A 24,725-nucleotide genomic window follows, 5' to 3' on the forward strand; every position below is an offset into this window, starting at 1 on the left:
TGTTGGTGCATACGGTGGGCCATAAAAAGGAGCTGAGGGTCCCTTTGGGTGGGTTTGATATCCTCCCCCTCGCTGATCCACCCACCCAAAGTCACAATATTGGGGCTCCAGCTGGTAAGCTACCATTTCTGCCGCTTGTTCGGGTCGCAGTTCATCCTTTTTCATTACATACTCAGTCTTAATCTTTGTAACTGAGCCTCCTTCCTGTCCTACACCCTCCTTCCAATAAAATCTGACTGCCCTTGCCATCTGGGAAGGGTCGTTCTCTGTCCAATTCATGTTATTACATTTCACAGCAGTAGCCACGGAAGGTGGTAGGCAATGCATTAACGTAGCACAATATTGAGGGGAATTCTGACCATTTTGATATGGCAAGTCGCCTGACTGCCCACGGTAGATTTCATTAAAACGTTCCAGAAATTCCTCTGGCTCGTCAACCTTCTTAGGTTTTAGGTCTAAGATAGCAGAAATATTTATGGGCTTTTGAAATGTGCTATTCAACCCATTCTGGATTTGTGTCCCTCTATCGTAGTCTAACGCATGGGCTTGCTGAAGTGCGGCGTGGCTAGCATAATTCAAGTGATTAAGATGATTGCGGTACTCTGTTGGGGTTAAAACCTGCTGGACTAGGGCCCAGAGGTCCCTAGAATCAGCTTGATAAATTGAGATGGTAGTTCTCAGGGAATCCACAAAAGCAGCAGGAGATTCTTTTCTATCTGGGATTGTAGCCATAATAGCCATCATCTCACTGGGTGTCCATGGGAAATAAACGTCTATCGTGGGCTGGGCCCCGGCAGTCACTGCGTCAAGGTTTGGTATCTTCCTAATCGGCAACTGTCTCCGAGTCTCATCAGGGGGCACTCTAGCTATTTCCTCTGGTTCTTCCAAGACTTCGACGTCCCTCCCTGTCACTAGAGGGAGTTCTTTCTCTTTCAATCCTGGCATCTCCCTTTGTTCTCGAAATTTGCGGTTTCCCCTTGGTCTGAAGGGGTTTAGGTGGTATGCTTAATTGTTTCTGGTTAGGATCAAGCCCTTCTCTCGCTGTCCGAGATCGGGTCCTGGAGCTAACTGCGCTTGTGGAACAGAGCTCCTCCTCCCCCACTGATCGTGAAGATGGCAAATCGGGACCCACGCTATCAACCAAAAGGGCTGGAGTGACTGGCATGATTGGGATCTGGGGAGCAGTGACTGGATATAAATTATTATACTCTGGTGGTTCTGGAATTAGTGCAGACAATGCTACGGGTGCAGTCGAAATCCTTTGCTGACATTTTCAAATTATCGAATTGGTCATTTTCTGTCAATTCAAGGCCAGCCGTTGAACTACGTAGCCCATCTTTTGTTTGACCCGAGCCTTTCCTGTCTTTACTTGCGCGTTTTTTTTTTTGAATGCACATTCCTTTTTCAAGACCTGTAATGTTTTTTTTGTTACCCTGTTCACTAATTGGAATTCCCATTTTAAGGGCATTGTCCTGCCAACTTGATAACATGATCCTATCTCTTTCCTCTTGACAATATTGTCTCCATAATCTAATTAACTCTTTAGCTTTCATACTTTGGTTCTTTCTTTTTTTTAAATTATATACTTTTTTTTTTTTGCTTATTTATAACCAATGGCAATTTTTGCTCCTTGGCAAAATGATTGAAAAGGTTCTAACAGTGTTCTTTTAAAACTTAAAATGTTTGAAAATTCAAATTGAATTACTGCAACTTGCAAGCTTAGCTCTGATCTCAACTCAGAACTAAATTTACGATTTGCTTAACACAAACTTGTATAACATTTACAACTTAATTAATTCTTTATCTTAACAATTTTTCTTTTAACAAGTTTTTCTTACATTCTCAAAAATGTTGGCTGCTATCAATGAGGGAGCAGTTAGCTGCGGTGATGTATACCGGAGCAAAGTCAACTGTCATCTCCAGATTTACACTTTTTAAAATGGTGTCAGTGAGTTTCTTTAAGTTTCTATTAATTCACAAATAAAATGAGATAAACATTATTTCAAGTAAGTAAAACTTAAAATTCTGGCAATTTCAATCAATTGCTTTCGAAAATAATAACTTTTATCAAAGAGGTGGAGAAACCCACTGGTTTCCTTTAATTAATTCAAACCGTAACTTTGCTGGAGTTCACTGACTCAAAGGAAAGGTATCCGATTACACTACAGGCTGCTGCTGTTATCTCAAGGCCTGAGTGAGAAGCACTGTCTGTCATCTTTAACTTTGGCTGCTGCTGTTAACCCTTTGAGAGACTTCTGCTTCAACCAACATGCAGCATCCAGCTCTATGGATGTTCTTTGTCTTGAAATTTATCCAAGCAATTCCCCACAATCTCAACTAGTCCTCAGAACTGCGCCCTTCGCCACCACAGTCCAAGGGTACAATTTTAGCTTAATCAACTATAGATTTAAAACACTCACACATGGAATTGAATCATCTGTTTTAGATGTCGCATCAACCCATAACCTAACCCAAGCCGAATCAGAACACACACATCGAGTTGAACCATCTGTTTTAGATGTCGCATCAACCCATAACCTAACCCAAGCCGAATCAGAACTCACACATGGAGTAGAACCATCTTCAGATTTAAAAACACTTATTTAACTGAACCTTCATCTGATGAAGTCACATCAGTTCATCAACAACACAATTAACCCAAAACTGAACTATCAATTATGATATCCCATCAGTTTAATTTTCTAATCCCCAGACTGACCTTTGATTTCGTCGAGACGATCTTTCCGTACCAACCGCGAGTGACCAGACTAATCAGACGATAAGAAGAGGGGGAAAAGCAATGCGCGGTCATTTTCCAGCTATACATTGTGGGCCCCTTCTTCCCACTCTCCCTGTTCATAATCAGTCCAATTCTCATTTCGCGGTTGGTCAGAACCGTCTTGAGAAATCCCGGGTTTCCTGCACCAAATGACAAAATACAAATTTCTTTACCCGTCAGTCTGGCCTCAATAAAAGTCAAGATGGATTTGCAGGTACAGCATTAGTTATTTTATTTGGCTTGCGGCTTGCGATTCATTTCACAGAGGCATAGGACACATCCAGTCTCCTACACCCCGGAAAGCGAATGAACAAAGAGACAAAGAGATTTCTGCAAATAAATTCAAATGGTATCAAGTTTCACATACACGATTCCCATAGGTCATCCTATACCCCTCCTGACCTGGTCATACATTCTGATTGGCTCACTTCTCATCCCTTCCTCTGGCCCCTTTATTACCCAGCATCCTTTTCTCCTCCTTTGGTGGACACACCTCCTCCTTGCTTTGTCATGCGGTCTGAAATTCTTTGTCTGTGAACTCACCAGAATGAGACTGGCCTATCTCTACATTACAGTAACTAATATCTCTAAAGTAACTATTTTATATCACATTCGTCAGAAACATCTAAATCCTGGAACGTTTAGCTGCCAATCCTATCCTTCCCTCAACCATGGTCTCTGTAATGGCAACAACATCATAGTTCCAAGTACTAATCCAAGCTCTAAGTTCATCTGCCTTGCCCGTAATACTTCTTGCATTAAAACATATGCACTTCAGGCCACCAGACCCGCTGTGTTCAGCAACATCTCCCTGTCTGCTCTGCCTCAGAGCCATACTGGCCCTATTCCCTAGTTCTCCCTCAATGCTTTCACCTTCTGACCTATTGCTCCGGTGCCCACCCCCCTGCCATATTACTTTAAACCCTCCTGTGTGACACTAGCAAACCTCGCGGCCAGGCTATTTATGCCTCTCCAGTTTAGATGCAACCCGTCCTTCTTATACAGGTCACACCTGCCCCGGAAGAGCTCCCAGGGGTCCAGATGACGGAACCACTGCGAGCTCTTCCGGGGCAGGTGTGACCTGTATAAGAAGGATAGGTTGCATCTAAACTGATGATAATACTTGCCTTAGAGAGAGTGCAACAAAGGTTTGCAAGTTTGTTTCTTGGGGTGAAAGAGTTGTCCTATGAAGACAGATTTAATAAAAAGGGACATACTCTGTGGAGTTAAAGAATGATATTCATTGATGACATCCCATTAATGCCCTAGAATCTGAGAGTGTTTGTCAGGCTAGATGCTCAGACACTGGGCAGAATTCTCCGTTTGGGAGACTGAATTCTCCTTGGGCAAGATCCTCCGTTTCACCAGCAGCATACTCACGCCCAGGGATTTCCTGACGGATTGTGGGTGCCCGGTTTGTGGAACAGAGGAACCCGCTGTCGGCAGGGGCGCACCGCATTGGAAGACGGGTGCAGTGGGACGGAGAATCCCGCCCTATGTTCTCCCGTTGGAGGTGAATTGCAACCGTTTTACGATCCCCCTGGGAGCGCAAACCAGCAAGCAATTCAGTATTCCTTGCCATGCAAATGTATGCATGGTATGGAATATGAGGGATTCTCGGGCCGCCATTTTGCGTGAGTGGCCCAATAGTGAGGTGTCCCCCCCCTCACCGTGAAGCAGCCCTGAAGTCCTGAAACCCCCCTCCCCAACTGCAGCCTCCCACCCCTGGATTACCTGGGTGCCCTCCCTATCTCCAAGTTGGGGTGTGACTCGACCTGCCCCCTGGGACCCCTGTAATTGGAGACCCCCAGGAACCTCTGTAATTGTGAGACCTCCCAGGTACCCCTGTAATATTGAGATCCCCCGGACGCCTTGTAATAGGGGGACTCCCCACAGACACCCCTTTAATAAGGGGCCCCCCACAGAAATACTTTTAATGGGGGACCACCCGCTAGGAACTCCCTGACCAAAAGGACCACCTAAAGGGACCACTGTAATACAGGACCCCCGCAGGGACCACTGTCTCACCCTCCCCCCCAGGGACCTCCTGCCTAAAGTCTGGATACTTGAGAGCAGTTCAGAGGGCAGTGAGAAGAATTACAGCTGTAGTACTCACCGTGCAGCTCCACATGTCTATTGCTGGAAGGAGAACAGCTGTGACCTGTGTCTGGTTCCCACAGATCCATTAGCTGCAAGCCTGTCATAGCTTTCTAGTAGTGGTCTGTGTTTGACAGCTTCTACGCACCATCTGCAGCTTTGATTCATTCATCTCCCTTCATGGTTCAGTGGCCTAAATGGTGAAACCTCAATGTGAAAGGAAATGAAATGAAAATCGCTTATTGTCACAAGTCGGCTTCAATGAAGTTACTGTGAAAAGCCCCTAGTCGCCACATTCCGGCGCCTGTTCGGGGAGGCTGGTACGGGAATTGAACCATGCTGCTGGCATGCCGTGGTCTGCTTTAAAAGCCAGCTATTTAGCCCAGTGTGCTAAACCAGCCCCTAGATGTTTACAAACATTGCCCACAACAAAGAGAGGTAAGTGCAGTTTAGCTCAGTTAGCTAGAAGGCTGGTTTGTGATGCAGAGCAAGGTTCAATTCTCGTAAGGGCTGAAGTTATTCATGAAGGCCTGCCTTCCCAACTTTGCCCCTTGTCTGAGGTGTTGTGATCCTCAGGTTAAATCACCACCGGTCAGCTCGCCACATCAAAGGGGAAAGCAGCCAATGGTCATCTGTAACTATGGTGACTTTACCTACAACAACACTGAACTAAGGCTCCAAAAGATTGAGTAATAAGCTCTTCTTTGTGAGGCGAGGAAGAGCAGGTGCACTATTATTGGCATACAAGTCACCCGTACCTTCATCTGCAAGATTCAACTGAACCCCAATAACATATCAGAATGTATACACATTGTGCATTTTATGTTTGCCCTATGTATTTCATTTTCATGTACATAATGATCTGTCTGAACTGTACACAGAACAATATTTTTCACTGTACCTTGGTTAATATGACAATAAACAAATCCAATCCAATCCAATCAAATGTCAGTGGGCAACCTGCGACTCACCTAGCTTTCATGTCATAGCAGATGGCCAGCTGTCTCTTTACATAGAACATTGAACATAGAACATAGAAAATACAGCACAGAACAGGCCCTACGGCCCACGATGTTGTGCCGAACCTTTGTCCTAGATTAATCATAGATTATCATTGAATTTACAGTGCAGAAGGAGGCCATTCGGCCCTTTGAGTCTGCACCGGCTCTTGGAAAGAGCACCCTACCCAAACTCAACACCTCCACCCAACACCAAGGCAATTTTGGACACGAAGGGCAATTTATCATGGCCAATCCACCTAACCTGCACATCTTTGGACTGTGGGAGGAAACCGGAGCACCCGGAGGAAACCCACGCAGACACAGGGAGGACGTGCAGACTCCGCACAGACAGTGACCCAAGCCGGAATCGAACCTGGGACCCTGGAGCTGTGAAGCAATTGTGCTATCCACAATGCTACCGTGCTGCCCTTAAGAACAAATAAATCTACACTATATCATTTTACCGTAATCCATGTACCTATCCAATAGCTGCTTGAAGGTCCCTAATGTTTCCGACTCAACTACTTCCACAGGCAGTGCATTCCATGCCCCCACTACTCTCTGGGTAAAGAACCTACCTCTGATATCCCTCCTAAATCTTCCACCTTTCACCTTAAATCTATGCCCCTTGTAATGGTTTGTTCCACCCGGGGAAAAAGTCTCTGACTGTCTACTCTATCTATTCCCCTGATCATCTTATAAACCTCTATCAAGTCGCCACTCATCCTTCTCCGTTCTAATGAGAAAAGGCCTAGCACCCTCAACCTTTCCTCGTAAGACCTACTCTCCATTCCAGGCAACATCCTGGTAAATCTTCTTTGCACCTTTTCCAAAGCTTCCACATCCTTCCTAAAATGAGGCGACCAGAACTGTACACAGTACTCCAAATGTGGCCTTACCAAAGTTTTGTACAGCTGCATCATCACCTCACGGCTCTTAAATTCAATCCATCTGTTAATGAACGCGAGCACACCATAGGCCTTCTTCACAGCTCTATCCACTTGAGTGGCAACTTTCAAAGATGTATGAACAGAGACCCCAAGATCTCTCTGCTCCTCCACATTGCCAAGAACTCTACCTGTATTCCACATTCATATTTGTCCTTCCAAAATGGACAACCTCACACTTTTCAGGGTTAAACTCCATCTGCCACTTCTCAGCCCAGCTCTGCATCCTTTCTATGTCTCTTTGCAGCCGACAACAGCCCTCTTTACTATCCACAACTCCACCAATCTTTGTATCGTCTGCAAATTTACTGACCCACCCTTCAACTCCCTCATCCAAGTCATTAATGAAAATCACAAACAGCAGAGGACCCAGAACTGATCCCTGCGGTACGCCACTGGTAACTGGGATCCAGGCTGAATATTTGCCATCCACCACCACTCTCTGACTTCTATCGGTGAGCCAGTTCGTTATCCAACTGGCCAAATTTCCCACTATCCCATGCCTCCTTACTTTCTGCAGAAGCCTACCATGGGGAACTTTATCAAATGCCTTACTAAAATCCATGTACACTACATCCACTGCTTTACCTTCATCCACATGCTTGGTCACCTCCTCAAAGAATTCAATAAGACTTGTAAGGCAAGACCTACCTCTCACAAATCCGTGCTGACTATCCCTAATCAAGCAGTGTCTTTCCAGATGCTCAGAAATCCTATCCTTCAGTACCCTTTCCATGACTTTGCCTACCACCGAAGTAAGACTAACTGGCCTGTAATTCCCAGGGTTATCCCTAGTCCCTTTTTTGAACCGGGGCACGACATTCGCCACTCTCCAATCCCCTGGTACCACCCCTGTTGACAGTGAGGACGAAAAGATCATTGTCAACGGCTCTGCAATTTCATCTCTTGCTTCCCATAGAATCCTTGGATATATCCCGTCAGGCCCGGGGGACTTGTCTATCCTCAAGTTTTTCAAAATGCCCAACACATCTTCCTCTCCAACAATATCGTCCCTTTCATTTGTAAATACAGAAGAAAAGTACTCGTTCAAGACCTCTCCTATCTCTTCAGACTCAATACACAATCTCCCGCTACTGTCCTTGATCGGACCTACCCTCGCTCTAGTCATTCTCATATTTCTCACATATGTGTAAAAGGCCTTGGGGTTTTCCTTGATCCTACCCGCCAAAGATTGTTCATGCCCTCTCTTAGCTCCCCTAATCCCTTTCTTCAGTTCCCTCCTGGCTAGCTTGTATCCCTCCAATGCCCTGTCTGAACCTTGTTTCCTCAGCCTTACATAAGTCTCCTTTTTCCTCTTAACAAGACATTCAACCTCTCTTGTCAACCATGGTTCCCTCACTCGACCATCTCTTCCCTGCCTGACAGGGACATACATATCAAGGACACGTGGTACCTGTTCCTTGAACAAGTTCCACATTTCACTTGTGTCCTTCCCTGACATCCTATGTTCCCAACTTATGCACTTCAATTCTTGTCTGACAACATCTGTTTCAGATGGGCAACTTGCTGGAATGACGTCAATGAGGCTGGAGCATTATAATTTGGGGAACCTCTCACAGAGATTGTAGGGTGGGGATTTCAGTGGTTGCCCCCTGGCAAAGAATTGGGGTCTGGATTTCTTAGTGCAACAAGATTCATGATGAATGTTGTGAAGTTATAACTAAGGCAAACAGAAAACTTGGTTGTATACATAGGACAACTCACCCTAAAGCACAGCGTGCCATGTTTTCTTTGTATAAAACCTTGGTTAACCTAAGTTTGAATCTCATATCCAATTTTAGCACCACTCACATGATGGGGAATTGGTGTAAGAACAGAAAATGCTGGAAATACTCAGCAGACCTGGCGACATCTGTGAAGAGTGAATGTTGATGAAAGGTCACAACCTGACTTGTTGAGTCTTTCTAGTATCTTGGGCGAGATTCTCCGACCCACCCCCCGGCCGGGTCGGAGAATCGCCGGGGGCTGGCGTGAATCCCGCCCCTGCCGGTTGCTGAAGTCTCCGGCACTGGAGATTCGGCGGGGGCGGGAATCGCGCCACGCCAGTTGGCGTGCCCCCCCCGCTCGATTCTCCGGCCCGGATGGGCCGAAGTCCCGCCGATAAATTGCCTGTCCCGCCGGCGTAAATTGAACCACCTACCTTACCGGCGGGACCAGGCGGCGTGGGCAGTCTCCGTGGTCCTGGGGGGGGGGGGGGGGCGCGGGGCGATCTGGCCCCGGGGGGGGTGCCCCCACGGTGGCCTGGCCCGCGATCGGGGCCCACCGATCCGCGGGCGGGCCTGTGCCGTGGGGGCACTCTTTCCCTTCCACCTCCGCCACGGTCTCCACCATGGCGGAGGCGGAAGAGACTCCCTCCACTGCGCATGCGTGGGAAACTGTCAGCGGCCGCTGACGCTCCCGCGCATGTGCCGCCCGGAGATGTCATTTCCGCGCCAGCTGGCGGGGCGGAAATCCGTCCGGCGCGGGCCTAGCCCCTCAATGTTGGGGCTTGGCCCCCAAAGATGCGGAGCATTCCGCACCTTTGGGGCGGCTCGATGCCCGTCTGATTGGTGCCGTTTTGGGCGCCAGTCGGCGGACATCGCGCCGTTTCGGGAGAATTTCGCCCCTTGTCTTTATTTCAGATTTCCAGACTTGGATGGGTGATAGAAGATCTGGATATGGTTTAGAACAGGATCACAAAGTTAGTTCCTTGTTCAAAGCACATAAGTTGCCAATATAGGTTTAGAGAGCTCAGGATTGATGTGGCCAAGGTTTCTAAAATAACAGCACGGTGGCACAGCGGTTAGCGCTGCTGCCTCACAGCTCCAGGGACCCGGGTTCAACTGCAGCCTCGGGTGACTGTCTTTGTGAAGATTACATATTCTCGCCGTGTCTGTGTGGGTTTTCTCCGGGGGCTCCGGTTTCCTCCCACAGTCCAAAGATGTCCAGGTTAGGTGGATTGATCATGCTAAATTGCCCCTTAGTGTCCAAAAGGCTAAGTGGGTTTACTAGGATATATGGAAAATATTATTCAATGTTTTTAGCTGTAATATATTACACTGCTTATATTTAAATTTGGTCAAACAGGTATTCTAGATTGTCAGATTGGAACAAAGCTCGCCCAGCATTTAAAATGGCAAAGCGACTGGTGGTCTACACGAACGCTTCACTATTCTCAATGTATGGTTATTCCAAGTTTTTGGAGTGTCAGATTTTGGTGTTTAGAAAGGCATTGTGGGAAAGGCAGGAAACTGTCATGGAGGTCTACCAGCAGACAAAAGAGGTATGATTTTTTTCCTTATTGTATTAAAGTTCTCAATTTCAGAATGACATACGTTTTAACAATTAAAACAAAACGCTGGAAAAGTGACATTTTATCCTACCCAAAAGAATCATGATGATGAGATATATTTTGAAGAACTTTGTTTGCCCAGCAGATGTTATGGGTTAATTTTGTTACATATTCCTTGGATTTGCATAGAACTTTCCAGCCAAGTAAAGGCAGGTATTGGTATATAGTGAAGTAAACTGGTCTTGTGTTAAGATCCCAATGTCACCCTGCTCTCATCCGGCTTTCCCTGGACTAGGTTCCAACCTGTTTGGGTCTGGTGGAAAAGCAACTGAGCGAATTACCAAGCCCTTTTTAACACTGGATTCCTTCTTTCGCAACACCAATGCTCAGTCCAGGTTCTGCCTGGACCATTCAGCTCCAGGTCTCATCACAGCTTTGGTCCAAACATGGACAAAAGAGCTGAATTCCAGAGATGATGGGCGGGATTCTCCCAGCCCTGCACCAGGCTGGACAATCCCCGCAACTGTACCACGCCGCCACGACGCAGGCAGAGATTCTCCATAGAGTGGAGAACCGGCGGCATTGCGCCGGCGCGTTTGGCACGGTGCTGGTCGCGGGGCCACTCTACGCCGCCGGGCCGCCGATTCTCCGGCCCGAATGGGCTGGGCGGCTGCTCTAAAAAGGCAGAGTCACATCGGCGCCGTCCACACCTGGTCACAGCCGTCGGGAACTCTGCGCGCACGGTCGGGGGGCAGCCTGTGGGGTGGGTGGGGAAAGGGGGCTCCGAGCCCAGGGGAGCCTCCGATGGGGCCTGGCCCCCAATGGGGGCCCACCGATCGGCCTCTTGCTCCCCGGGCCTATTTTCTTACGCGCTGGCCCCTGAACTCCCGCGCCCTGTTGCGTCGGGGCCGGTGCGTTGAGTGAGGCCACCGCGCATGTGCGGGTTAGCGCCGACGCACTTTGCATGTTCTTGTTGACGCCGGCGCCAATGGACATGCGCGGATCCCGCGGCGCACAGTTCATGCCGGAATGGGATGCTGGAGCGATGTGAACTGCTCCAGCGCCGTGCTGGCCCCCTGTAGGGGCCAGAATCGGTACTCCCAGCGGCCCATTCACGCCGTCGTGATACGCAACGGCGTGGATACTCTGCCGCCGAATGGGAGAATACCGCCCAATATGAGGGTAACTGCTCTGACATCAAAGGACACTTGACTGAATGTGGCATTAAGGATCCTTCGGAAAATTGAAGTAAATAAGAATTGGGGGAAACCTCTCCACTGATTAAAGTCTATCTAGCACAAAGGATGATATTTGTGGTATGTTAAAAAGTGTTGGCAATAGTTAGCAGGTTCAGCATCTGTGGAGAGAGAAATAGAGTTAATGTTTCCAGTCTGTGACCTTTCATCAGAATAGATCTTCTCCCTTACCAGCAATGTTCACCTCCCATGAAAAATTGAAACATTTTTTTTTAAAGGAGTTAATTCATGATATTTTAGTTTCTACGATAGTCCCATGTATACGTCCCAATCTTTTATTTTCTCTCTGTAAAATTTTAAATTAAAAATGAAGGGATTTAGTGTTTTTTTACTTTGTGACTTGGCTGTCAGTGACAATACTTCAATGTGATTGGCAACTCAGCTTGCTTGATGACATCGCTTACTGCTGGACACATTAAGGTTCCCATGACTTGGCACCAGATTGAAACTGATATCATTGAAGGACAAATTTGCACCACAGAGAGAAATCAATAGACCTTTGTGAATGACTTTCATCAAGGTCAGTGGTGAACATCATTGCTTCGCCGTTACTGCAAAATCTAACTCATTAACCAGTCTTATGGTGCGTTTATTCCCATCTTCATAAAGCACAATTTGTTCTATGTTAATAACATTTAAGTACCTTCGTGTTGGCTTTATGTTTGTTTAGTCACCATGTGAAGAGACTTCTGACAGAAATTTAGAGAGCTGTCTCCTAGTTCGTTCTGATGAATTTGCATCTAATTATAATGCAATAGTTATTTTTGTAAATACCACCATATGGTTTTAAAATGTGCAATAATAAATGACATTTAATTTCAAATTTTATTAGTACCTGCGTGAATTCAAACAACGATGTAACACCTGCCCAGTTTTCTATCCACGACTCTTTCATCTGAAAGCTTATTGCTATATGTTAGCTGGCCAAGTGGGACATGCAAACCGCCTTCTTCAACATGCTTTAAGTTTTAGCAATGCACATGGAAATGTATTAGAAGAAAACTGGATAAAGATAAGTCAAGTAAGTGCTATCTATTTTTGTGCTTGTGGTTTTGTCTGACTGTTAGCAAAATAAGTTAACGATTAAGAAAGAAATGCAGTTACAGGCATATTAAATAAGAATTTGTATTTATAAAGCACTTTTAACATATCAAACACCCCAAGGCACTTACAAGAGCAAACAACAACTGCAAACTCAGCCTCATCGACCCGGCAAAGTCCTTGTTATTAACAATCGGGATCTTGTGCCAAAAGTGGGAGAGCTGTCTCACAGACTCGTCAAGCAACAGCCTGACATAGTCATACACACAGAATCATGCCTTACAGACAATGTCCCAACACCATCACCACCCTTGAGTATATCCTGTCCCATTGGCAGAAGTCTCCTGGCATCAGGTCAAACATGGACAAGGAACCCTCTTACTGATTACCATCTACTGTTACCCTCCCCCCCAACAGATGAATCAGTACTCCTCCATGTTGAACTCCACTTGGAGGAAGCACTGAGGATTGCAAGCGTGCAGAATTTACTCTGGTGGGGGACTTCAATGACCATCACCAAGAGAGGCGCCGTAGTACTACCACAAATCTGGCGGGATCCTAAAGGGCATAGCTCCTAGATTCAGTCTGAGGCAGGTGGTGAGGGATCCAACAAGAGTGAAAAACATACTTGACCTCATCCTTACTAACCTACCTACTGTAGATGCACCTGTTCATGACAGTATCAGTAAGAATGATAAATGCACAGTCCTTGTGGAGATGATGTCCAGTCTTCACATTGAGAATACCCTCCATTATGTTGTGTGGCACTACCACTACCACCGTGCTAAATGGGATAGGCTTCAAACAGATCCAGCAACTCAAGCCTGGACATGCACAAGGCACTGTGGGCCATCAGAAGCAGCAGAATTGTAGTCAACCACGATCTGTAACTTCATGGCCCAGCATATCCCCCACTCTACCCTTGCACAAAGTCAAGGGATCAACCCTTATTCAATGAAGAGTGCAGGAGGACATGTCAGAACCTGCAAAAGACACACCAAAAAATGAGGTGTCAACCTGGTGAAGCTACAGCACAGGACGACTTGCAATGCCAAACAACATAAGCAGCAAGTAATAGACAGAGCTAAGCAATTCAAAACCAATGGATCAGATCTAAGCTCAGTAGTCCTGCCACATTCACTTGTGAATGGTAGTGGACAATTAAACAACTCACTGGAGGACGAGGCTTTACAAATATCTCCATCCTCAATGATGGACGAGCCCAGCACATCAGTGTAAAAGGTAAGGAGGCAGCATTCGCATCAATCTTCAGCCTGAAGTGTTGAGTGGATGATCCATCTCAGCCTCCCTGGATGTGTCCAACATCACAGATGCCAATTTGATTAATTCCATGTGATTTCAAAAATGCTGAAGGCACTAGATACTGCAACGACTGTGGGTTCTGACAATATTCTGGCAATAGTACTGAAGAAGTGCTCCAGAACTTGCTACGCACCTAGCCAAGCTGTTCCAGTACAGCTACATTTCTGGTATCTCCCTGGCAATGTGGAACATTTCCCAGGTATGTCCTCTATACAAAAGCAGGACAAACCCAACACAGTCAATTACCTTCCCATTAATCTACTCTCAATCATCAGTAAGGTGATGGAAGGGATTATCGATAGTGTATTAAATGCCACTCGTTTAGCTATAATCTGCTCACTGATGCTCAGTTTGGGTTCTGGTCAAAGTTACTCGGCTCCTGACCTCATTACAGCCTTGGTTCAAACATGGACTAAAGAACTGAATTCCAGAGATGAGGTCAGAATGACTGCCCTTGAGATCAAGGTCGTATTTGATCGAGTATGGAATCAAGGAGCCCTAGCAAAACTGGAATCAATGGGAATCAGGGGAAAAACTCTCCACTGGTTGGAGTCATACCTGGCAAAAAGGAAGATGGTTGTGGTGGCTGGAAGTCAATCATCTCAGCCCAAGAACATCACTGCAGTAGTTCCTCAGGATCGTGTCCTAGGCCCAACTATCTCAGCTGCGTCATCAATGACCTTCCTTTCAACATAGGTCAAAAGTGGGGATGTTCACTGATGATTACACTATGTTCAGCACTATTTGCGACACTTAATTTACTGAAGCATGGACAGCACAGTAGCACAGTGGTTAGCACTATTGCTTCACAGTTCCAGGGTCACAGGTTCAATTCCCAGCTTCGGGCACTGTCTGCCTGTTCTCCCCGTGTCTGCGTGTGTTTCCTCCGGGTGCTCCAGTTTCCTCCCAGAAGTCCTGAAAGACGTGCTGTTAGATAATTTGGTCATTCTGAATTCTCCCTGTGTACCCGAACAGGCGCCGGAATGTGGCGACTAGGGGATTTTCACAGTAACTTCATTGCAGTGTTAATATAAGCCTACTTTTGACATTAAAGATTATTAATATTAATAAAGGATTGTGCTCAGAAACCTGTCCACTATCTTCATCCACTGAATTGCGTATATCTGCATTGGTGGAGGGTGGGGATGGCAGCTGTGATGCCTCGATGGTGGCATCCACGGGACTCTCCTCCGAGGTGCTCTTTTCGACAGCGGGGGACAGCGGGCAGCCACCGCAGATGGGCCAGCACCATAGGATGGAGATCCTGCGAGAGAATAGACATGTGTTCAGTGAGAGGGAAGGATCATTATGCCTGGCATGAATGAACAACAGTGAACAACAGATGGCAGGTCATCTGGATGGGGACCGGTGGATACTCACTCAGCAACGCAGGCCAATATTGACGCTGGTGACCGATCTGTCCTCGGTCAACCTCCAGGGCCCATTCCTGATAGGGGACGAGGACTCTGATGTCCGGCACCCTGCTGCCTATCTGTGCCCTTTCTGGTCTGTTGTGGGACAACTTCTTCTGTGGGGACAGAGAAGGGCATCATTACCCGCATGGTTCATGCATTGTGGGGCGGGGAGGCTACGGCGGGGAACAGGCATGGGCACTGCTGCTGGGCATTGGTGTGGTGTGCAGGGTATGCTGGCTGGTATTGTGCTAGGTGAGGTTGTTGCGGTACCAATTGCAGTGCTTTGAGGAGGGAGGCGAGACCGGTGCCAGAGGGCTCATGCCAACTCACCTGTGCAGCCCGGAGGAGTTCGGTTTGCTTCTTATGGCACTGGCTGGTGTTCCTCCTGGAGACATTCCCTGCACTGACTGGTGCAGCCACTGCCTCCCAGGTGGCACTGGCTGCCCTGTGGCTGACCCTTGTTGCTAACTTTTGGTTGGCTCTTAAATCGTAATTTGCTCTGTTTGTTTAACCTTTGCTCTAGAGTCACCAGGTATCTTTATGATACCGCCACGAGGTTCAAGTTCAAGTAATGATCAATAACTCAACACACCAATTAGTAAGATTCAAATCAAAACACATTTATTATACACAGTAAATCGCTACTCATGCGTCAGCTCTATTTTCTAGGCTATTTCTATCACTAAAAGGCCTATACGTTGCTTCGGACTGGCCCACCAGGTCAGGGGAACAAATGGCCTTTCGTTCAAGTCCTGAGTCTGCAGGATACAAAAGCTGGTAAGGAGCACCTATCTCGTAGCGAGCATTGACTTGAGACTTACTTGCTTGGCGACAACAAGACAGATCACTGTCAAGGGTTGGTTCAAGTTGCTGAGTGACCCTGCCAAAGAAGGACGATTTGAACTTGGGGGCTTTACTTTATAGTCCCCAGGGGCTTCCCGCCCTTCGGGGCGGACCCCGTGCCTGGTTCCAAGTGATTGGACTACTTTCCGATCACTTGGATCGATTTCTCCAATGCTGGAGCGGTTCCCTGATCGCTGGACGGTCCCTAAGTGTCCGTTGGCCTTCCTTTGTCTTGGCTCCTGCCGGCGCCAAGGGGTCTGGCTTGGCTTTGTTTACCATAACTGTTGCCATTGTGCCTGGGAATCGCACATTACTATGTAGATGGCTGCTACATTACTATGCAGATGGCTGCTGGTTTAGGTGCTGTCAGGTTCCAATAGACATGATTTCTGTATTTGCTAGTCTTTGCCTGTGTTGGCTGAATTTCCCTTCAGCCTTTGCAGTTCTCCATTTTAAGTCTGGAAGTGGCCAACTCAGGTGGCTACACTTCCTCCTTGTGATCCTAACGCGAATCGTGAAGGATCACATAGCTGCGTTGTCTTCATTCCCTGACCCGGCGAGCATTCTTCTATGGCCTCTACACTGACCATAACTGTGCAAGAAAAATTTTAACTAACAATTTCTATGTGGCGCTATGTCAAAACAGGGACATGCATTACAAAATAAAAAAACGGTACCTCTAACTGTCCTTAATAAACTACACTCACTCAAACATTCAATCATACTAACTTCCTAAACAATACAAAACAAAAGCAGCATTTACATTTTTCCTGGCTTGGCAGTCAAGCACAGGGTTGTACAATCTTTCCATTTCTTTATTTACAGAAGAACGCAAACGAATGTCCTTTATTATAGATCGACGGATTCGGGGGCCTGGTGAAAACCGAAAATAGGGGATCTCATTCTTTATACCGGGGTGCTAGCGCGGTAGGCTCTCCTTCTCCATGTCCTCATGCAGATAATCTGCACGATGCTGCAGAGTAGCACCAACACTAATAGAGATTCGACTACGTAGGAAAAGGGAGTACCACATTATGAGCTTATCACACCATGATGGTGTATCAGAGACTATCTCGGGGTTCTGTGTGCTATGAGGAATTGAATCATTGACGGCTGGGGGCGGGGGGTTTGGGGTCAAGGGGTTCGCGTTCGCGCGCAACCGGGTATACATTATGACGAAAAACACGTATGCCGTCTTCATTGTTGTCTTCGTTCCTTTTTGTCTCTTCCTTTCCGTTCCGTCTCTTTTCCTCGAACTTCTGGGGTTCTGTGAGATCAAGGATAGTGTCTGTTAGTATCTTGGTTTAATATCTCGTCTGTTAGTATGTCTGTCCTTTTGTGCCAATTCTCCCTTTACAATTTGTCACCATGTGTGACTCCCTCATTTAAAAAAAAACCGAATATTCAGGACAAGACACACTTAAAAATACTGAAACCATAAGACCATAAGACCATAAGACATAGGAGCGGAAGTAAGGCCATTCGGCCCATCGAGTCCACTCCACCATTCAATCATGACTGATTTCAACTCCATTTACCCGCTCTCTCTCCATAGCCCTTAATTCCTCGAGAAATCAAGAATTTATCAACTTCTGTCTTAAAGACACTCAACGTCCCGGCCTCCACCGCCCTCTGTGGCAATGAATTCCACAGACCCACCACTCTCTGGCTGAAGAAATTTCTCCTCATCTCTGTTCTAAAGTGACACCCTTTTATTCTAAGGCTGTGCCCCCGGGTCCTAGTCTCCCCTGCTAATGGAAACAACTTCCCTACATCCACCCTATCCAAGCCACTCATTATTTTGTAAGTTTCTATTAGATCTCCCCTCAACCTCCTAAACTCCAATGAATATAATCCCAGGATCCTCAGACGTTCATCGTATGTTAGGCCTACCATTCCTGGGATCATCCGTGTGAATCTCCACTGTACCCGCTCCAGTGCCAGTATGTCCTTCCTGAGGTGTGGGGCCCAAAATTGCTCACAGTATTCTAAATGGGGCCTAACTAATGCTTTATAAAGCTTCAGAAGTACATCCCTGCTTTTATATTCCAAGCCTCTTGAGATGAATGACAACATTGCATTTGCTTTCTTAATTATGGACTCAACCTGCAAGTTTACCTTTAGAGAATCCTGGACTAGGACTCCCAAGTCCCTTTGCATTTCAGCATTATGAATTTTGTCACCGTTTAGAAAATAGTCCATGCCTCTATTCTTTTTTCCAAAGTGCAAGACCTCGCACTTGCCCACGTTGAATTTCATCAGCCATTTCTTGGACCACTCTCCTAAACTGTCTAAATCTTTCTGCAGCCTCCCCACCTCCTCCATACTTCCTGCCCCTCCACCTATCTTTGTATCATCGGCAAACTTAGCCAGAATGCCCCCAGTCCCATCATCGAGATCGTTAATGTATAAAGAGAACAGCTGGGGCCCCAACACTGAACCCTGCGGGACACCACTCGTCACCGGTTGCCATTCCGAAAAAGAACCTTTTATCCCAACTCTCTGCCTTCTGCCTGACAGCCAATCGTCAATCCATGTTAGTACCTTGCCTCGAATACCATGGGCCCTTATTTTACTCAGCAGTCTCCTGTGAGGCACCTTATCAAAGGCCTTTTGGAAGTCAAGATAGATAACATCCATTGGCTCTCCTTGGTCTAACCTATTTGTTATCTCTTCAAAGAACTCTAACAGGTTTGTCAGGCACGACCTCCCCAGACTAAATCCATGCTGACTTGTCCTAATCCGACCCTGCACTTCCAAGAATTTAGAAATCTCATCCTTAACAATGGATTCTAGAATCTTGCCAACAACCGAGGTTAGGCTAATTGGCCTATAATTTTCCATCTTTTTCCTTGTTCCCTTCTTGAACAGGGGGGTTACAACAGCGATTTTCCAATCCTCTGGGACTTTCCCTGACTCCAGTGACTTTTGAAAGATCATAACTAACGCCTCCACTATTTCTTCAGCTATCTCCTTTAGAACTCTAGGATGTAGCCCATCTGGGCCTGGAGATTTATCAATTTTTAGACCTCTTAGTTTCTCTAGCACTTTCTCCTTTGTGATGGCTACCATATTCAACTCTGCCCCCTGACTCTCCTGAATTGTTGGGATATTACTCATGTCTTCTACTGTGAAGACTGACGCAAAGTACTTATTTAGTTCCTCAGCTATTTCCTTGTCTCCCATCACTAGATTACCAACGTCATTTTGGAGCAGCCCAATGTCAACTTTTGCCTCCCGTTTGTTTTTAATGTATTTAAAGAAACTTTTACTATCATTCCTAATGTTACTGGCTAGCCTACCTTCATATTTGATCCTCTCTTTCCTTATTTCTCGCTTTGTTATCCTCTGTTTGTTTTTGTAGCCTTCCCAATCTTCTGACTTCCCACTACTCTTTGCCACATTATAGGCTTTCTCTTTTGCTTTGATGCATTCCCTAACTTCCTTTGTCAGCCATGGCTGCCTAAACCCCCTCTGATAACCTTTCTTTTCTTGGGATGAACCTCTGTACTGTGTCCTCAATTATTCCCAGAAACTCCTGCCATTGCTGTTCTACTGTCTTTCCCACTAGGCTCTGCTCCCAGTCGATTTTCGTCTGTTCCTCCCTCATGCCCCTGTAGTTACATTTATTTAACTGTAACACCTTTACATCTGATTCTACCTTCTTTCTTTCAAATTGGAGATTGAATTCTACCATATTATGATCACTGCCTGAAACAGTGCGAGCCGTCTCGCAGGCTGTGCGATTTACCATCCAAATGTTTGAGGATGTAAATAGCATAGGGCTGGCAACGTAAGGGTCGCCTGAAAACAAAACAAAACCTTTTTGAACCAAGAGTGCTGAAATGAGTTGCGGATGGGCCGCGACGGGTAAGAATTGGATGGAATCCCCGGGTAGGATGGCGACCAATGCCGTGTGTTCTCTACCTGAACGTAGCTGACCAGAGGGCGGGGGTTCCTCAGGCAGGGCGGAGACCAATGCCGTTTCTCCACTGCCTGAGCAACCGACAAGAACGGGCAAAAATGTAGTCATCGTGGGGGGTTGCCGTATTGGTTCTACCTTCGGACCAGAAGGGCAGTTTTGAATGGGGGTTTTGCAAGTTCTCAGCGGTTTCTGCCGATGAGCGTGCGGGCAAGTTCTCAGACATTTCGGCCGAAAAATAAGGCGTGGGGCCGTGGAAAAAATATCCGATCTTACAAACAACATTTAACAATACCACTACAAACAACATTAAACATGCTGCAGGTTCCATCAGAAAGGACACCATTTCTCCCAAGCGGCTCCTTTTTAAACCATCATCTGAACACCTCAGTTATCGGTTGCGAACAGGGTTCTCGCTTTGGGAGTCAGACTCAAAGTCGTCATCTTCTCCCGGATGCCATACTCTTGAATGTATAAGGGTTGATGGGCAGCATGGTGCGATTTGGGGTCCATCTCGTCGTTCCGGACAAGCCTGAATGAGTTGTCGCGGTGCCAAAAGGTGGTGTCTAGTTCTGTGGGGACGGAATCGGGGTCATAATCGTAGGGCAGTGGTCTTTGGTGGGGTTTATTGAGGAATGTGATGAGGAAGGGATCACCCGAATCATGGTCAGATTCGCTGGGTGTGGGTCCTGTTGCATGGGGATAGTAGGGAGGCGTGCTATGGCTATTGCCTGTGTCACAGTCGCTGTCGCCGCTGCTGCTGTCTGTGGGCGTTCCGGGGCGGCGTCTAGAGGTCGGGGGTGGAGTCGAGGATGAATCCGTGGATGTGGTGGGCGTGTTGGGGGAGGGTAGGGATACGTTGGGTGTGGGCAGGGTGTGGTCTGCTGCGTCGAGCATGACGTGGTGTGCGTGGTTGGACTGTGGGCCATATGCCTTAAGCTGGTTGATATGGAACCACGCAGTCTTTCCGTTGGGGTACCTAATTTTATAGACGGAGGGGCTTACTTTGTCCGCAATGGAGTACGGACCCGAATACTTTGGTGACAGGAATGTGCTGGGGTTGTAAATTGAGAGCATGACCTGCTGTCCTACCTCAAGCTCAGTCACATGCACTGTCTTGTCGAAATAGGCCTTGCTCTGTTTCTTCCATGTGCCTAATCTTACGGCGGCTGCTAGCTGAGCCGTTTTTACATTCTCGACTAACTGCTTTACTGCGTTCTCATGTGTGAGGGCCGTCACTTCGGGGCTGGTCAAGTCCAATCCTAATACAAATTCAGTGCCTTTCATGGGGCGTCCGGTCATGAGAGTGTGTGGGGTGTAACCTATGGATGTTGAGGCAGTATTTGTCAAAAACATCAACGCAAAAGGGAGGACTGAATCCCAAGTGGTGTTGTTCTGTTGGACCATTTTTCTGAGGGTTGATTTTGGGGTCTGATTCATGCGCTCCATGATACCACTTGACTGGGGGTGGTAAGCAATGTGGAATTTTTGGGTAATGCCAAATATCGTGAGGACGTTCTTCATGACACGTCCCGTAAAATGGGGACCTTGGTCGGATTCAATGCTGCGGGTTGTCCCCATCTCGTAAAGATGTGGTGGGTTAAGATCTTTGTGGTGGTCTTTGCCGTGTTCGTTCTGGATGGGAATGCCTCTACCCATTTCATAAAAGTGTACGACTAATACGACTAATACGTATTTGTAACCATTCCTGCAAGGGGGCAATGGTCCTATAAAATTGATCTGGAGGTTAGTCCAGGGGCCGTTAACGGGGCGGGTGTGGCTAAGTTGAGCTTTCTTTGTGTACCTGTCCGGATTGTTCTGGGCACATATAAGGCAATTCTCAACGTAATGCGTTACGTCTTCTTTTAAACTTGGCCACCAACAGAGCTGCCTGAGGTGGGCTGTAGTGGGATCAATTCCCTGATACCCATGACTGTCATGGAACAAACAAATAAGCTGATTCCTGTCCTGTTTAGGAACCACATAAAGGGTGTCTTTACATACCACACCGTCATGTGTGGTCAGTGCATTTTTAAATCTATCGTAAGGTGCCGTAAATCTTCCTTTCAAAATCTCCCTGAGATTGTTATCCTGCTTCTGGGCCTGCACTAAATCCTCGATATTAGTCTGCGAGACCTGAACTGCATTCACTGGTGCGCTTTCGAGGGGTGTCCAAAAATATCCATGCCTGGAACCTGCTTTGGTCAGTGTGTCGGCCTTTACATTTCCAGGGGGGGAGGAATGGTGGTGACTTCGAACTTTAACGATTCCGAATGTCCTGTTCTGTACCTTTTCGAAAATGTGGCGGAGCAATGGGGCTGAAGGGAGGGGTTTTCCGTCTGCGGAAACAAATCCTCTTGCTTTCCACAGGGGTAGGAATTCTGTAAGGCTGTTGCAGACATAGAGGCTGTCTGAGTATATGTCTGCTGGGCTGGGGAAGGAATCTGGGTGATCTACAATGTACGCCAATGCTGCTAGTTCTGCCACTTGCGCGCCTAAGTGGCCTGGTAGCTTTAGTGATATTTCTTCTTGTGCGCGTCCCTGCGCGTCCTCGACATAAATTCCGCATCCTGTAATGCGCTTCCCTTCTAAGACTGTGGAAGAACCATCCACATATATTCGCAAAGGTGCGCACGTGTCTGTGTGCTGGGGGCTCTGGGGTGAACTACCTATCTTCCTGGGGGGTGTTTTCACGATAAAGGGGCCTGTGTTGTGGTGCGGTGAGATGATTTCACATTCTTGGGGGGTGCCTGGGTACTGAAGGTTATCGGCTAAGAAAGTGTGGGTCTTGGTCCTTTGAACAGTGATGTCCCGTCCCTTCAAAGGAAGGGTCCATCTGGCTGCTCTAATCTGACTAACTGTACCGTCCTTGAGTCCGTCAAGTAAAAGTTGAGTGGGGGGGGTGTTCTGTGAGGATTGTGATGGGGTTTAGTCCGGTTATGTAGGAAAAATACTGTACTGCCCAGAAAACTGCGAGCAGGTGCCTTTCACAGGAAAATCCCTGCTCCACATGATCTAAAACTCTGGAGGCGTAAGCCACGGGTCTTAACTGTTCGTGCCGTTCCTGGAGCACGGCCAAAAGGGTGCGGTCGGTGCTAGCTATCTCTATAGCGTTCAGGTCTGTCTGGTAGAACGGGTGCTCACACTATGTATGGGCTCTGTCCTAGTCTTATTCAGAGTGCCTGCCTGCTGGGCTCTCTGTGGCTTTTGTGGGGCATTGCATTCTCTCACAAAGTGTCCTAACTGTCCACAGTTGTAACACTCCTGTGGCTTCTGTGGGGGGCTGTTCCTGCCTTCGCTCGCCCATACGAGGTTCTGGTGCGTGTTCACTGTGTGGATGTCTGCTTCTGCCTGCTGTTCCTCGGGTTTCCTAACTGCGGGTTTGTTTTGTACAGACTGCTCCCAGGTACGGGACAATCTTTTTAAAACCGATTTCTCATTGTGGGCTTCCTCTGAGGGGTCATAATTCGTACAGGCTTTTTGTCCTGCCTCTGCGGCATGGGAGATAAGGGTGCGGGTCCATTTGGCCATACCGTCTTGGGACAAATGGGCGCGTTCTAAATTTCCAAAAACTGCTGTGAAATGGATCCACAGGCGTCCAGCAAACGCTGTGGGGTGTTCTGTCTTTTTCTGCCTGCACTTATTCAGGCCTTCTACGGGGTCACCTCTGTTGTAGCCGATCGCATCTAGGATCGCTGCGTGCATTTCCTCAAGGGTGCCTCCTCTTTCATTCTGTGGGTCGGGAAAGGCTGCTACGACTGACGGGTCTAAACTCAAAACTGTGAGCTTCACGTGCTCATGCTCGTCCAGGCCATACATGGTCGCCTGCTGCTTTACTCTGGCAAAGTGGTGGGGGTCTGAGGTGGGGAGGAACGGTGTGATTTTCTCGCACGCGTCCCGTAATTGGGTCACGGTTAAGGGGGTCATGTACAGAAATTCCGTGTCTCCTTCCGAGGTGACTATGCGGTGGGTGGTTACTGGATTCATTGGTGCATGAACTATCTGCTCTGTGGGAGGTTGGGGCGCTTTCCTCTTCTGGGGCTTTCCTTGCGCACATGTTCCCTGAACATATCTATGCGCGGTCTCATTTAATTCTTCCCAATCCAGGCCATCTTCCTCATCTAACTGGCATCCAAAGGTGCTCTGGAATCCTTTCTGAACTGAAAGTAAAGACTGCAGTTCTGCATTCTGCTTCCGGCACTTTGCGTGATCTAGTGAGCTTTGTATGTGCTCCGTGGTGGTAGTATGGAGTGCTCTTAATGCTGCTTTCAGGTCGCTACACTGCCTTTGCAATGCCCCTACCTGTTTCTCTGTTTCCTCTCTTACCAGGACTGCACATTGCGTGTCCTGATAGGCCTTTTCGTACTGGGATTGGAAGCTGCTTAGGTGTGCCAGACAAGACTGGTGTGCCCACTTGGCATCATCTACTTCTCTGTTCTTTGCTGCTAACTTCCTTCTTAATTCTAGGTTCTCTTCCTCTATCTCGCTCACATCGACCTTACTCATTCGATGTGTCTCCTCTATCTCTTTACGGAGCGTCCGAACGACCTCCTCTGTGCCTCGCAATTGTGCCAAACAGGACACGATTGCCATCGGCTTGCGAGCTTTTCCCAAGCTTTTCTTATGGATTTCACTCAGGTTCTCCCACCAAGGATGTCCTATACTCCCAGGAACTCTTTCCTCATTTTCACAGAATTCGCTCCAAAGGGGCCATCCTTTCCCTTTGAGGTACTTTCTGATTTCCTCTTCCCAAACGGGACACTGTCCTACTCTACTGCTGGTCGCTGCGACCACGAATTCTTCGGGGTT

The 24,725-nt window shown here is 47.3% G+C and overlaps 1 protein-coding gene across 1 annotated transcript in view; it reads left to right on the plus strand.

Annotated features, from left to right (window-relative positions):
- Nucleotides 1-24,725, plus strand: part of LOC140389787 (adenylate cyclase type 10-like) — a 452,930-nt gene that overhangs the window by 412,374 nt on the left and 15,831 nt on the right. Inside the window, exons 31-32 of the mRNA XM_072474312.1 lie at nucleotides 9,912-10,107; nucleotides 12,205-12,393. Coding sequence (XP_072330413.1) covers nucleotides 9,912-10,107; nucleotides 12,205-12,393 — 385 coding nt within the window. The remainder of the gene's footprint in view (nucleotides 1-9,911; nucleotides 10,108-12,204; nucleotides 12,394-24,725) is intronic.

The sequence above is a fragment of the Scyliorhinus torazame genome, chromosome 2 (assembly GCF_047496885.1).
Source record: "Scyliorhinus torazame isolate Kashiwa2021f chromosome 2, sScyTor2.1, whole genome shotgun sequence".
Taxonomy (NCBI): domain Eukaryota; kingdom Metazoa; phylum Chordata; class Chondrichthyes; order Carcharhiniformes; family Scyliorhinidae; genus Scyliorhinus; species Scyliorhinus torazame.